Raw genomic sequence first — 15,857 nt, 5'->3', positions numbered from 1 at the left:
CATTTCTTCATATGCAAAAGAGAAAACGCCTGCTCCCACCTGCCAGCCCTAAGCCTCCCGAACTACTGTGAAGCTCGAAGAGGCGCCTGGTGCAGCCTCGTTGCTAAGGAGCTTCCGTCTGCCCCGCTGATGTCTGCGAACGGCAGGCGGGTTATACAGAGTCATCGGGGCAGTGGGACCAAGCCCACTGGGGCTGCCCACCTTCAGCCACACTCAGGACCCCCTGAGGGAGCAGCAGCCCCCATCTGAGAAGAACTCATCCTCAGATGAGGCAGGGAAGCTGGGGGCCATCTGCCTTCCCAGGAGCAGGTGGCAGATCTGGTCACAGGTGCCGGGGTCCTGCCCCGCCGCAAACCCTGGGCCAACACCCCTGCTGTTCACCATCTCGCACCTCGGGGACACACACACATACTTTGCCCAGGATCACAGCCACAGAAAGGGTCATTCAGCCTCACTGCAGAAGGAACAGGGCAGCTGTATTTCCCAGGGTCCCTTCCTGGGATCAGGGCCGAAAGGGATCAGACGGTCAGCAAAGAGGACACTCCCCCCCGCTCAGTGTCCTGCCGTCCCAGAGCGACTCCAGCCTGTGGAGCGTGTGTCCCTTCCTTTGGGGGGCAGCTCGGCTGAGCTGCGGACCCGGGCTCCGAGCTGGGGCTGGGCCTGCCCTGTGTCGCCCCACAGAGGCGGCCCTCGGGCAGCTCCCCTTCCTCTGTTGGCCTTGTCCTCTGTCTGTAGAGCAGAGATGAGAAGCCCAGTCGCGCTTCCCCCCCAGGCGATGAGAAGGGGGCTTGTGAAAGTGGCCTGCCAGGGATGCAAGCCGGGGAGTAGCGCTCGGGGTTGGGGGCGGGGACGGCGGGAGGGGGTCCCCACAACTGGAGTGTCCCTGCCTCATGACGGGGACGCACGGGCATCGTGGTGGGAAGCACGGGACCGGGAGTCAGACCTGGACCCAAACTCTGTCCCTGCCTCTCCCCTCGACCATGGGTAAGCCTCTGTTTCCCCATCTACAAAATGGGCAGCCAGACACTTCCCACGGGCTTCTCAAAGGACCAAATGAGGTGATGCCTGAGAAGGACCTCGTAGGCGGTGGGTGCTCAGACCCGGTGTCCTGCAGATGGGGGGTGCTGCGGTCATGGCCGTGGGCGTCTGGACCCTGGTGGAGAAGAGCGGCTACCTCGGCGTCCTGGCCTCCAGCACCTTTGCCGCGTCCGCCTACATCCTCATCTTCGCGGGCACGCTCGTCATGGTGACCGGCTTCCTGGGCTTCGGTGCCATCATCCGTGAGGACAGGAGCTGCCTCTCTGCGGTGAGTGTCTGCCCGGCCCTGCCCAGCGCCGTGGGCAGAGGGAGGGCCACCTGCCCCGGGCTTCTGAGAGCCTGGCCCCCTGACCAGGCTCCGCTCTGAGAGCCCCACCCAGTGACGCTGTCCTTGGTCTTGGAGGCCTCGGGAAGGCTGCCATGGTCTCCAGGTGCTTGGGACCTAAGCCAGGAGGGCACCTTGGAGGTGGCGGCAGCACTGCTCCTCCCCTTTTTTCTCCTCCTCCCCTGCTCCTCCTCTTCCTCTGTCCAGATTTTATCATGGTGATTTTCAAAAATAGGCAAAAATGAAAAGAATGTTACAATGAAGGTCCAGGTCATCACCCAGACCCACTGCCACCATCTCGGAGCCAATCCTGTCCATCTGCACCCTCCCCCGCTCCCCGCCCCACCCAAGGCCCCAGATAGCATGTCACCTGTAAAAATTTCAGGGTGTACCTCAAAGACGTAAGGATCCTTTTTTTAGAAGAGGTAATGACAAGACCATTATCACACCTAAAAACAATTAACAGTCATTCCTTGATATCATGAAATAACCAGGCAATTCCAAATTTCCCCAATTGACCCATGAGCTGTTTTTTTTTTTTTTTTTTTTTGCGGTTTATTTGAATCAGAATCTAAATTTGTAAGGTCTGCGTATTAGAGTTGGTCGATGTGTCTCCCAAGTCACTTCTGGTCTCTAGGCTCCCCATCAATCTCTCTCTGGTTTTTTTCCTTGCAATTTACCTGTTGAAGGAACCAGGTCATTTGTGCTTTGCTCTCTCCCAGTCTGGGCTTCCTGATGCCTTGCTGGTTATGTCCTCGTAGTTGGGTGTAGAAGCTTGATCAGACTCAGGTGTGACTGTTTGGGCAGGTGTTTCATGGGTGAGGTGGGCAGCACAGGCTCCGCGTCGGATGCCCCCCTGGAAAGCTGAGAGGACACCCGCACCCCACCTCTGGCTCCAAGTGTCAGGAAAGGAAGGGCTGCACTCGAGGGGGCAGAAGCCGGAGTCCCGCTCAGGACTCCCAGACCCTCCCTCCCTCCTGGGCACCTGCTGCCAGGGCAGGCTCCCTGGGGCCCGGGTGGCATCTCCCCCTTCCTCTCCCCAGCGACAAGCCCAGTGCGGGCAGGGTAGGCTACAAAACACCTGGGCTCAGAAAGGAAGGGCCGGGGCTGGAGTCAATCAGGCTGAGCCTGGAAAGGCTGCAGGAAGAAGCCTTGAGGGCTACGCCCTCCCTGCCCCGCTTCCCGTGCCCATCACTGACGTGGCAGCCTCGGCCCCCCGCGTCTGACCAGAGAGAGGAGGGTCCGGAGGGGCCGAGCCCCGCCGCCTCTTGCGCCAGCCGTGACCTAGCTTTTCGCTCTGAAGGCAGCAGCACCTGCGCCCAGGCTCAGCGGGACAGCCTTCCCCTGCCTAGCAAAAGTCCTTAGCTCTGCTGAGGGTCGCCCAGAGCAGGGTGTGGGCCGCATGGACGGTGGGGGCGTGAAGGCCCACGGGGACCAGCCACCGGAGCGTGGCTTTGACTTGAGCTGTCCTTCCAGCCGTGGGACAGGGGTGCCCTGAGCCAGCCTGTCCCTGCCAACCGTCCCTAGCTCCTGAGTCCTGGTGAGCCTGCTGACACCCTCGATCGGACCCATGTGAGCTGGATGAGGACACGAGACATGACTGAGGGACCGGGCCTGTGGTGTAGCTGGTGGTGAGGGGCAGGGGGGTCCAGCCCTCTGGGACTGAGGCTTACAGGGACCGGGGCTCCTGGGCCCGGAGAGGGCCCGTCCCCTGCATCATCCGTGACCCCCCTTGCCCTGCTCAGCCCTGGTCCTGCGGGAAGCAGGGCCTTCGCCTTGGCCTCTGGTCTCGGCCTGAGCCCTCTGGCCTGGGAGGCAAGCTGCCGGCCCTCCTTCCCACCCAGAGCCCTCCCTCTTGGTTCTAAAGGAGTCCTGTGGCCCGTGGTCCCCTGCAGCCTGGGAAACAGCCCCCTGCTTTCCACCGGGGTGCGATTATAACACAATGGGCTTGGATCACGGAGCGCCCCCTTCCTCTAAAAGCAGCCCTGCAGAGTCACAGCGTCGTAACCTCTGTGTGCCAGGCCGTTCTAAACGCGCAGGCGTGTTAGTTCCTTTGATCCTCATGCCAGCCCCACGTTTTGGAGGCGAGGAAGGTGGGGTTAGAGAGGTTAAGCCATCAGGTCTGGGTCACACTGCTGGCGGGTGGCCGTCCCCGGGCCCCTGCTCCCACCCGCCGCTCAGCACAGCCTCTAGAAGGTGCCGTTCACCCGCAGGTGAGAAAGCTGGCCTGGGGGACACGGGGCCAGCGCGGGCCGGGGCTGCCTGTGGTGCTGCTCTGTTAGAATCACCTCCGCGCCACCTGGGGAGCCCAAGCGTGCTGGAGGGAAGCCGAGCGGGACAGCGAGTGCAGAGACACCGTCTCCCGAGTCCGTGGACACCTGCGCAGAGCAGCTGCCCTCAGGAGTCTGGGGGTGCAAGAGTGGCTCCCGCGGGGCCCAGCTAGGCCCCAGGGCAGGAGACGGGGTGGGGTGGAACCCTAGAAGCCCGTGCCCTCGTTATAGTGCAGAAATAACTGTGCACGGTCAGAACTCATCCAGGCTAGAAGGGAACCCAAGGGCCATCGAGTGCAACACTCCATCCAAGGGGCTGCAGGACCCCGGGGAGAGTGGGGGTCACCCAGATGTTAATGGGGGCACTCAGCGTCAGTGGCCATTTTGGAGGCTGTCAGACCATAAGCTCTTTTCCCCTTGGCGTCTCGGAGGCCAGAGGAGAGCCGAGGGGTCTGTAATTGGCCGCTGTCTGCCCGCCCAGCCTCCCCTTCCTACACGATCCATCCGCGAGACGTGTCCCTCCATCCAGGCCGAGCCATTATGAAAACACGTCTCCAGCCTCCGCGGTCGCAGCCTGACCGTCACTTGGCCTGGGGACCACCCCTGTGCCCGGGGCCGGGCAGAGACTGTGCGAAGGCTTAGGAAGCCCAGGGGCTCGGTCTGGCCTATGGGCCAGACCTCTTGCACACCTCTTGCCCCAGGCTTCTGCACTTCAGAGGGTCGACAAACAGGTGGGCCTGCTTGTCTCCCTGGGCCTGGAGGCGGGGCTGGGGGGCGCAGGGGCTGCTGGACAGGCAGGTGTGAGATGCCGTCCTTCTTCCCAGCTCCACTTGACCCTCCTGCCCGCGTTCACTTCTATCCCGCCCAGAACTGATGAGTTCTCTGCCCCGACATCACTAACCAGACACATCAGAGAGGCGCTAACTTGAAAGTGAGGTCAGGAGAAAGCGCGTGTGTGGACACACACACACAGCCACCTGCCGCCAGCAGCGTGGGGATGAGGGCTGACAGACAGCAAACCTCGAAGCCTCGCATCTTCTTCCTTTGCTTTTCCCCGCCGACCCCTGAAAGAACCAAAGACAGACCAGGTCCAAGGACAGAGCACAGGTGAGGGGGCGGGTCCTGAGAAACCCACATCCTGGCCCATTGGCCTCTGGATTACTGAGCATTTGAATGTTTAAGCCAGGAGGACGGCTGGAAGACTTCTCTTGGGTTAACACAAAGTAGGAATTTTAAAACCCATGCCCCCGTTTAGAGGCAAGAGGGATACTTAAGTCAATCTAAAAGTGTTCTGCGGTTCCTGGAGCTTCTTCCTTCCTGGTCTCGTTTCTTTCTTCCCCCTTCGTGTCTAACTTCCTTTTGAAATCTTTAATCAGCTAAATGGACAAATGCAGAGAGGGTAGCTCTATACAAAGCGCTCCCTAAAGAGGAAAAGGGACGATGGAAGACCAGGCGTCTGAATGATGGGCGTCCACCTTGCATTAGGACGAGGGAGGGGCTTGACATCGAAAGTTCCCTGAGAGCTGCCTGGTGAGGGTGGTCCAGCTCCCTCGGGCCCCGGGGCCGGCGTCTGTCCTGGCCCAAGCCCCTCCCCCAGCACATCTGCAGCCCCTTAGACTCACTTTCTCAAGAAGCAAATGTTCATCGGGGACAGGAATAGCACATCTTCGCCGGTGCTGAAATGATGACCAGCGCGGAGCCAGAAATCTGCAAGGGGGAAAGGGAACAGGGTTTAAATTATTCACACCAGATCTTCTTTTTTAGCAGGCTGCATGAGAGAGCCAGATAATTCAGGCCATCTCAGCCCGAGGCCGATGACCAGCACAGATGTCACCCTGATCCAAAGAAAGGGATATTTGTAGCGTTTGGAACGTGGGCTCTGAACACTTTTGTATCTTCGGCCAAATGAAGGTTAGGATAGATGGTTCAGGCTCGACTGGTCTGTCAGGGGTTCTTTTCTATTTAGGGGATGGACTCAAAGGAGGGAGTTGTAGAAACAGTTTCTGAAAATGAGGGGGCCCCAAGTTGCAACACTTCCATCAGATACATCCAGACTTGGCTAACCAAAGGAGGAAGGACTGCGGCTGAAAAGCAGCTCGTAGTGCATCCTGCCTGGCCTGCTCCGGGACCTCTGGGACGTCACCCGGCCACTCCTGGCCACCGTGGTATCCCCATCCCCATTCAGGGGTGAGGAGTGAGGAGGGGAACGAGGCAGTATTTTAGCTCTTAGGAAACGAGTCACCACATTATATAAAGATCATAAAGTGTGGCTATAATTATCACTTGCATCACCATCACCAGCTCCTTTGAGAAGAAGCCTAAATAAATGGAGTTATTCTTAGGCCCGTGACTCCCAGGGTCCTCACAGCTTGCTGGGACACTGTGTAGAGGCAGGGGGTGCAGGCGGCGTGGAGGGTGCCTGGGTCCCCTCGCCCAGGCCTTGGACCATGTCCTCCCCGGGCTGGTTCCTCACCCACATGTTACTTTGCCGGGGCCCTACCAGCCACCCAGCCAGCTGGTCACAGCCTACTCTGACCTTTGAGTCACTGCCCACGTGCGTCAAAGGAATGGGTCCTGCAGCCAAGGCCTGGGGAACCCCAGCTCCGCCCCATCGGAGGAGAGGACCTCTCCTCATCCGCTTGGCGTGGGCAGGAGGATCCTCTCCAGGCTCCTGGGGAAGGAGGTACAGATAACGTCCTGGAGACGCTGCACGAGAGCCCCCGCGGTCACGCAGCCCGCTCTCCCAGCAGGCCTGGCGCACCTCGGCGGGAGAGGCCCTGGGCTGCACGTGGCTGCCTCCTGGATGTGGCCCCTTCCTCTCGAGGCCCCGCAGATCCTTCCCCTCAGCCTCCTTCTTACTGGCCTTACTTGGGTCAGGGGCTGCGCAGAAAGGGCTGCCAGGCGGCTGATGAGTGAACTCCCCACCCTCTCCCCAGCCACAGAGAAACAGACTTGCCTGAGGTCATATGGGCCTCACCCCGGCTCGGTCCGGGCCCTTCCGCTGTCCCAGCTGGCATGGTCCCCTTTTCCTGGACGCCTCCAACACAGAGAGTGGGCACGCACCTTCTCGTGACTCGGGGCCTGTCGTTGGCATCCCAGGTGTAAAGGGAATCAGGGAGGTGAGAACTGGGGACAAGTTACCCAGCTGCCTGCCACCTGGTCCACTGGGAAGTGGAGGGCAGGCTGCAGGGCGCTGCAGGGTGCAGGGGTCGGCTGTGCACCAAGGAAGTGCTTCGGCTGGGTTGGAGATGAGTCTAACTCAGCTATGTGTGGGTGGGTGACCACCCCGCAGTGGGGGCCGAGCAGGTGTCGGAGCAGACTGACCTCGGAGAGGCAGCGTGTGTGTGGGTGCCTGTGTCTGTACGGTGCGTTGCAGGAGGGCAGGGATGGTTGGTAAACCGCACCTATTTGCGTCCCAAACCCCGGAGCTGATTGAGGGAGTATCCTCTGCCTTTCCATCATGCGGCTTCCTGCTTCCTTTCCTCAGCAGAGCCTGGGTTTAACCACGTCCCCGGGAGGGGACGTGCTCTGGTCCCTGTCACCTAGCTGGGCACAGTCAGTGCCCTGATCACTGAGCCCTTCAACCGAGGAGATCCTCAGAGCAGGTGATCTGGACAGCAGATGGTCCTTCAACAAACGTTTAGAGGCCCCGGGTGCACGCAGACGTTTTTCCTTCCCAGTATCATTTCACTCCTTTTTACGTTAACGTTAAAACAAACCCTATGCCACAGGCACGTGCCCAGCAAGGAAGGCCTGGCGAGGGCTGGCCGCTGGGGAGAGCTGACCCGGACAGGAGAGGCTCCCCTCCCGGCCCCCGTGTAGGCAGCTGGCAAGGTGGTTGAGAGCAGTGAGTGTCGCCGCTCTACTCTGACGGGACTCCTGGAAGGACGTGGCTGGCGGGGGCAGGTGGGCACCTCCCCCGCTTTGCTTTGGCCCTGCAGAGCCGGCCTCAGCTCCTGTCCACCAGCATTAGCCACGGGTGCAGGCAGGGGGCGGGACCCACCTTCCTTCCTATCAGTGAGGTGAGCACGCCGGCTGATCCGAACCTCTCGGCAGTGGTAGCAGCGCATCACAGACTTGGGGCTGCAGGCCCCCTCCGCCACTGGGACCAGGACGGGAGTGGTGGCTGGACAGCTGTCTGGACATGCTGCCCTCATGTCGGGTCCCGGCACTGGCCTTGGGACACGGGGTGCCCTCTTCCATCTCACCGTACTTCACACGGAGGCTTTCGAGGTGCTTAGAATCAATGGAGCATAAGAGCAGGAAACAGAGAGATGGCAGTCAGATGTCATCTTTATTCCTAGTGAAGCTGATGGGAGTGTGTGTCTTCACACCTGTGTCCAGAAGCCTTAGCAACTCCAGCTCTGGGGAGACATGCGTACGTGCCTAAGAAGGGTATCACTCAACCCACCGTGTGGTGGCGAGCAGAGAATGTGGCATCCAGAGGACAAACTGGCCCCAAGGGGAGGGAGGGAGGCCCGCTAGCCAAGCAGATTGGAGTAGCCGTGAGTAAGGATGGGGGGAGAATCCGGGTGTCCTTCTAGATGTCCCTGCAGGGAGGCGGGAGGCCAGGACAGAGGAGGCTTGGCCCTGACTGCACAGACCGATGCAGCTGTGGCACCAAGACATTCTTCCCATCTTAGCCCCACATTTTATGCAGACGGCCCAGAGAGGGTGAGGGACTCCCCCAGGGTCACACAGCATCCTGTCCCAGAGGCCAGACTCCCAGGCCAGGGCGCCTTGTGTGACATCACTCTCTTCTCTGACCAGCACCCTTCAGGGCTCAAGACCCACCTTTTCCTGGGCTGCAGCAGATGTAACTGATCCCCGCCTGCTTGTAGGAGCAGATCTTCTACAAGGGGCAGTTTCTACAGCCAGCTACCTTCCGCCACCTTCTCCTCTCCAGTCTTCCGCAGCTCACGCTCCAAGTTACAGTGATGGGCCTGCCTAATTCATCCGCCTCAACAAGCATTTCCAGCACATTCCAGACTTCCTGCCCTTCTGGGCACAAGGCAGGGCGGGCAGGGTGGGCAGGGGAGAGGACGCGGAGGGACTAAAACCCCGTCTTGGCTTGGAGGCTGGTGGGGAATACGAGACGCCTGTATGAAAGGACAGAGGACCGTGTGGGTGGGTGACATTCCCGTTTGGCTTGATCAGAGCCCCCGGCCTCTCTGAGCCCCCAGACTTTTCCTAACCTCCAGGCTCGGCAGGAACGCTACTCAGCCTCCCTTTCCCCCAGTAGCCAACTCTGTCCTAGAACGACCACTGCTGGGGACACCGGCACCCATCCCACCCTGGGGTCCCTGCCACCTGCTTCGTGCTACCCCAGCCCTTTGCACAATCTCATCTGTGCCGGCGTGAGCACAGGTGCCTGCAGGCTATATGACATCTCTCCAGGGCCCGTGAGCAGTCAGCCCCAAGGAACACCCAGGCCCTTTCAGGGGACTCGCAGGAGGCAGCAGTGGGTGACCTCCCCGCTCCCGAGCCCAAATCCATCAGGCGGTGGCATCCCCCAAGTCCCTGGGCCCCTTACGTCCAGGGGAGCCTGCTCCTGTCCCCCCCGCCAGGCGCTGCCATCCCCTCCTGACCCTGCTCTCTCCCCCCACACAGCCGAACTCCTAGCAGTCCTAGCCTGAAGTCCAGTGGATGCCTGGCTTTGGCTTGTGGTTCTGGAAATGTGTTCTCCTCCTGTGACCCCCACAGTATGACCTTGGGACCCCCAACATTTTGGCTCGGGCATTGGATGGCCTCAGCTGCATCCTCTAGATGTGTCCCTCGAAAGCCTCCTGCCTCCGCACGGCCAATCTGCTCCCTCCTCTGCCCTCTTCCAACTGCCCCTCCCTCTGTGGACCAGCTCTCCTCTCCCCAGCCCCGGTCGTCTTCTCCGCTCCCAGCCCCTTGGGCCAGCACACAATACTGTATTAGCATCAGACACGGGCCAGAGCACACCCTGGCATCCTTTAGAGCAGCCCAGAGCTGAAGTCGCCGTGGCTGGACGACCTGGGCCGGGAGGATAGAGGTCACCTTCATCCTTCCAGCAGTGACATCTTGTTACTGGAATGGCTCAAGGCTCCAAGGCTCTTTTCTGCACGAACGGGCGGGCAGCTGCGCCCTGAGCCCTGACAGCCTCCAGCCGGTGGTTAATTACCAGAAAATCACGCGCCCTGAGGTCACTGCCGTTTAAGCATCTGGCCCCGCCTTTTCCGGTCCGGCCTCTCCGGCTGCTCCAGCTCCCGGACCCTCCCACGGCTGTGATCAGCTCACACAGCCAAGCGGTGGGGTTGGGGGGCGCTGCAGGCTGGTCTTCTCCCCGTGACTCGGTCTCGGCTGCAGCCTGACTCTCCTGTCTCACTACCTCCCTGAGAGTAGGCCGGCTTCCCCCCCGCCCCAGCCCCGCCTGCCTGGACACAGCCTGGTTTCCATCGCTAATCATGCAGAATGCAGAGCGGACAGAGAAGAGCTTCGGCCAAGCTCCCTTCTTTGTGGTAGAATCAATCCCGTGGAGAAATTCCGGAAGTCCAGTGGTGTAAAGTTCTTAAAAGTTACGTCAAGGAAGGCGCCAGCTGGGCCAAGCTGTCTGGTCTCGTGGGTCGCAGGAACCATGTCCCGGCTTGGCCCCGTGCAGGGTCAATCCACCTGAAGACTCACCTTCTAATTAATCACCGTAATGTCACAAGGAGGAGTATTTCCGCATGCGTCCAGCACAGCCTCTTATTAAAGAAAGTATCGGTTTGGTTCAGAGAGTCCTGTGCTGTCTCAGCTTCGTTTGGGATCTGTAGCTTTAGAAAATATCCAACTTTGCTTCCAGTTCAAACTGTTCCATTAGAGAATTAAAGGGGGGAAAAAAAAAAACTTTGGTAGGTGGTACAGAGGTGGAGGTGAATGTTTGGGTCCCGTTCTGTGCTTACCAGGCTGGTCCCTTCTGTGTCTGGGGTCCAGTCTGGTGTATTTGGAAGTGGCGTGTCCTTATGGAGGGCTCTGGGGGCAGAGGCTACAAGAGGTTTCTTTGGAATTCTCACTACTGGTTTCTATCCGACCAGGATTCCGATTCTGGAAGGACTGGGGATGGGGCTGAGTGAGGCCGGTTGCTCGCAAAGCTCAGGGGGGCTTGAGGGTCAGGGGAGTGTTGGCGTGGGGTGGGCTCCTTTTGCCCCGCGGTACACAGGGGCAGGCAGAGCAGGTGGGCACACGGGGATCAAAGCCTATACACTCCCGGGAGCGGGACAGGCGTGAGGCCCGTGAGTCAGACAGGGGTTGGAAGGAAGGGTGAGGGCCACAGGGTCGCAGTCAGGACCTCTTGGCTCCAGGAGGCCTTTGTGGAGGCCTTGACCAAGCTCATACTTGACGGCTGTCAGCTGCACGGCACAGACGTGCTCGGAGCAGCGAACACCGGGAGGGCCCGCAGAGACCAAGGTGCAGCCCTGTGTGCCCTCTCGGGGTGTAGCCCAGCTGTGCGGCCCCCAGACTCTCAGACGGTCAGGCCGGGCTGAGTAAAGCGAAGGGGACAGACGTGGGTGTTAGAGCTGCGGCTGTGAGCCCAGCACAGGCGTGAAGGCACAGGGCCCTTTGCTGGGGGCCGGGGAACCTGCCTGTCTGGTGCTGAGGGCTGGAGGCTGCATGGGGGCCGGAGAGAGACCCTCCTGCGCCTGGGTTTCCCCTCTGTCTCTCGTCACCACCTGACACCCGGCATCCACCTACCCTGCCCCCCAGCCATGCTGTGAGCTCAGCCAGCTCACCCGTCAGCCATCAGGGTGGTCCAGCGTGCGAGCACACAGCCCTGCAGCCAGAATCCCTGGGTCCAGTTCCAGACTCAACCACGTGCTGGCCACGTGGCCTCGGCCGGGCTGTGGCCTCTCCACACACGTGTGTGGTGCTGGCGCCCGCAGAGCACCGTGACGAGAAGGGCCGTGCAGGGAGCACCCAGGTGGATAAGGCACTGGTTCTCCCAGGAGGGCTGATTGGGGCTTTCTGGAGTATTTTGGTGGAAGGGACGCTGCCCACTGCTCCCACTTGTAGAAGACCTGCTTTTCCTCTGTTCCTCAGAAGGCAGCACCCCCTGCGTTGGGTTATCACCTGCTAAGCCACAGGCCAGGAACTCTGGTGGTCTCTTGGGAATGGTGGGCTCAGGGTCCAGTACGTCCAGACTTACACTGAAACATGACTTCTCCACATTACTCACAGGGGATCTGAGAACTTTTTATTGACTTTTGTTCAATAATTCCAAACCCACACCAGACCGAGTTGAAAGGGGCTGGACTGTAGCTCCAGAACCTCTGCAGGCTTCCCAGAATCAAGCGTTATCTACAGACTTCAACAGCCCACCTCTGCCCAGGGACCTGCCCGGGGACCCCAGGGCACAGCCAGGCTAGCAGCTTTCTCTCTGCGCCCCGGGTGCTAGCGTGCCCACAGCTGAAGCCTCGTAGGCCTCCCTGATCCTTCCTTGAGTCGGGGGTAGCAACTTCCTGCCCCAAAGTTGCCCTCCAAGGCAGGCACAGGGTAAAACCCCTCCCCTGCTTCTGTCCGTGTTGTTTCAGGCTTCTCAGGAGCCACAGAACCTTCCTGAGATCTCTTCTGTCATGTCTGCAATAGTGCGTACGGGCACATATGCAACTCAAGCCCCAGCATCCGCCTTAGAACCTGAAGGTAAATGTGTAAGCCAGAGTTTCTCGGCGGCCTTGGCACTGGCCTTGACATTTAGGCCGGATCGTCTTTGCCACGGGGCCTGCCCTGTGACGGTGGGAGGCTTGGCCGTGTCCCCACGGCCTGCACCCACTAGGCGCCGGTAGCACTCCTTCCCCGACTTATGACAACAAAAAATGGCTCCAGACGTTGCCAGACGTGCCCTGGGGGCAAAATCGTGCCAGGCGGAGAACCACTGGTATAAATTAAATGGAAGTAACAATTCCGCGCCACCCACGGGTCAGCAGAGGATTAAGCTGCTGCCCCCCGGCGTGGGCTGCGAGCTCTGGCCAGTCCCCCGTCTCACAGGCACGCTTAGTAAGAAGCGCACTTGCAGATCTTAATCCAGGGCTGCTGTCCGAGCATCTAGACCCAGCTGGGCACCAGGCCCTGCGGAAGAGCCGGAGGAGCCTGAGACAGGGTGCCTGTTCCCCAGAAGCTCACGGTCATCCTGGAGAGACAGCGCAGTAGCACCAGAAGCAGGCTCGTGGGAGCAGTGGGTGGAGTTACGTCCCTCACCCCAAGGAGGCCACGCCCACGCCCGGGGCTGCGGATGAGGGGCGGAAGGCAGGCAGGGTGGGCCCCGGTCTAGCCCAGGGGAGAAGGAGAAGAGCTGGAGTTCTTGTCGGACACGAGGCGGGTGAAGCGCTGCAGGCATGTGGCTGGGACCCGAGGGCGGGCTCGTGGAGAACGTGGAGGAGCTGCGTGTGGAACTCCAGGCAGGGGCACAGGGCAGAGGCGCGGAGGCTGGGGGCCTGGGCCTGCATTCAGACAGCCCCCTGCACCGTGGGGCGAGATGATTTGGCTGGACCCGGGGCGTCAGGGGAGGCTTGGTGGAGGGCAAGGCGGAGGGCAGAGGCGAGGTGTGTCAGAGCTCAGGGCGCCACATGGCAGAGCCCTCCAGCCCGGCCCCGGTGCCCAGGCTCCAGCCGGCCAGCTCCAGAAGCCAGGCTGCCAGGATCCCAGGGAGTGGGGACTGTCACCCCGAGCTATGAGTCAGGGCCTCCCCCGCGCAGGTGAGTCACACACCTGCAGCCCTCCTGCCGCTGGAGCTACTGCCTGGAACCAGTGCCCGTGCCCACCGACCACCCAGCCGTCCTGTCCCTGGCACCCACCCTCCGTCCTGCAGAGCCCAGCCCGCCCTGACCCCCCTCACAGAGGCATCTTTACGGCCGGCCGGAGCTCCGGGGTGGGAGGGAGCGTCACAGCCTCTCGGGACCGCCACAGCCTCTCGGGACCGCCCTTCCCCTCCTGATGACTCCGGCAGGTCGGGTAGTCTGTTTGATGCCTGCTGATGCGTCAGAACAGTTTTGAGGGGCTGGCAGGTATTCATTTAGCCTGCCATCATGTCAGGATGTGGCTGGGTCGCCCTCCGTTCCCATCCACCCTCTTCCCCAGCCTGGCTTCGACAGCACCTGTGGCAGCAACGTCCCCAGAGCAGCGTGACACTGCCACGTCTCCAGGACCACCCTCCCACGTGACCCGCAGCTGGAGGGGTGATGGAGAGGAGCCTCGGCCCCCGCTGTCCTCCCCCGGCGCGGCCAGCGTGGGCGTGCGGCGCGCACCCAGGAAGCCAGGGGAGCAACTGGCGGTCACTGCGCGTAGGGAGGAGAGCGGCCTTGGTGCCGGGCGGGCAGGGGAAGTGGAGGGGCCGCCGTGTCAGAGGAGCTGCAGGCCGGGCATGTGCCCCTGGTTGGGGACGGACAGAGCTCGGGCACGCAGGCTCTCCTGGTGCAGCGCTGAGCCTGGGCTTGGAGGGAAGGGGACCAGGGACCTCCACTGTGCTCTTGCCTCAGGCCCGACTGATGATTAGGGCCAGCGGTCGCCACTCGTGCAGAGACTGGGAACGCTTCCCCACATCCCCGCTTCCCCACCACTAGCAGCTCTGATGCTGGGAGGGATGGGGCCCAGTAAGATGGGGGCGGGGGCACGGGATTCACTTAACTTGAGAGGAAGCCTGGCTCTTGGGTGGAAAGTTCCTTCTCTGTGCCAGCTCCCCCGTGGGCTGGGAGGTGTCCAGGCCATGCCTGCAGACCCATGGACAGGCATCCCTCGGAACTGGCCCCACAATCCCCGCCCTGCCACTGTCTCCTTCCATCTGTATCCCCTCCTGCCCTCCTTCCTTTCCCTACCTGACAGGCCCTGAAGTCTCAGAGCTCACCCCCAGGCTGAGCCTCCCCTGGAACCCAGTGATCCAGTGACTAGGGGCTGCGGCCCTGGCGTGGCCAGCCAGGTGGGCGGCCCTGGGGGGAAGGAGGCGGCACCAGACAGTGCTCAGGGGGAGGGGCTGAGCGGCCCCAGAGGGCCCGCTTGCAGCCAACAGTACCTCCCTCCTCTTCCTCCCCTTCTTCCTCTCCCCCGCCCTCATCTCCATCCTCCCTCAGCTCCCTCTCCCTGTCCCCTCCCAGCCACGTGGGCCTGGCATGCATCTCCGACCCTTGGCTCCTGTAAGAGCAGCCCAGGACCAAGCAGTGACACCACGTGGGAGTGGGAGAGGGATGCAGGCCCATCCTCCTGCCGGTCACAGCCGGGTGCACAGCCTGGAAGCCGGCAGCAGGGCTGTGACACATGTGCGGAGCGGTGGTGAGGGGAATTTAGAGCCCCTGCAGGGCTTTGAAGGGCTGTGCCTTTCCCGGGATCTGTGCTTTGCTGTTCCCCAGGCTTGGCTGTAGCTGCCCAGCCAGCATCAACACGCTAAGCCTCACCGGCTCTCCCCACTCCCTGAACTGCAGCCCCCCCACCCCCGGAGCTCTCTGCACCCTCCAGGCTTCCCACGCTCTCCCTTCCACCTGGCTTGTGCTTCCCACTTCCTTCACCTGGCATCTCATCCTCAGAGGTGCCACTCAGGTGCCACCTCCTCCAGGAAGCCCTCTCTGACTGCCCTCCCCGACCTGGGGCCTCCTATAGTTTCTAGGGCCTGCCCCATAATAGCATTTATAACACACCGTTGTAGGCACTTACTTATCTGTCCCTTCCACCAATAATTGAGGCCAATAATTGCCTTACTCAACGATACCTGGCATACAGTAGGTGTTTAATAAACATTGGGTGGGTGGACGGATTAATGAACTGACAGCAGACCGGTGCATGAAGGGTGGAGGGGGGAACTCCAGGCCAGCAGCCGGGAGAGGCGGGTGTCCAGATCCCCGTCCAGGGCTGCTGGGAAGAGTAGGAAGAAGCTGTGAGTGATGGGAGCCCCCCTCAGCTTTGGGGAAGCATTTGTCAGAGGTCCTGAAGGGCCGGCTGCCTGCCCAGGCTTGACCCGGCCGTGACCACCTTCTCTCCTCGCTCCTAGTATTTCTGCCTGTTGCTGGCGATCTTCCTTGTTGAGCTGGTGGCGGGGGTCCTGGCCCACGTGTACTACCAGAGGGTGAGTGAAGCGTCCTCCTCGTACTTTCCCCGTCGGCTCCCCAAGGAGGGACAGCACGGGGAGGGGTGCATGGGGCTGGGGAGGCAGCGACATGCAGGTGGTCCTGGGCCTCACCCGCCTGCCTTGGCCAAGGATGCCACGGTCAGGTACCCTCCCACTGGGTGCTCAGTGACTC

General features: G+C 61.2%; 1 protein-coding gene across 1 annotated transcript in view; it reads left to right on the top strand.

The window, feature by feature from the left end:
* Window positions 1-15,857, top strand: part of TSPAN11 (tetraspanin 11) — a gene marked incomplete at both ends in the record, with an annotated part of 36,388 nt that overhangs the window by 10,381 nt on the left and 10,150 nt on the right. The window contains 2 exons of the mRNA XM_082849220.1: window positions 1,115-1,306; window positions 15,608-15,682. Coding sequence (XP_082705346.1) covers window positions 1,115-1,306; window positions 15,608-15,682 — 267 coding nt within the window. The remainder of the gene's footprint in view (window positions 1-1,114; window positions 1,307-15,607; window positions 15,683-15,857) is intronic.

This window comes from Leucopleurus acutus, assembly GCF_964270905.1.
Source record: "Leucopleurus acutus genome assembly, chromosome: 11".
NCBI classification, from domain to species: Eukaryota; Metazoa; Chordata; class Mammalia; order Artiodactyla; family Delphinidae; genus Leucopleurus; species Leucopleurus acutus.
The sequence above is the reverse complement of the archived record's forward strand: the minus strand, read 5'-3'. Positions and strand labels throughout refer to the sequence as shown.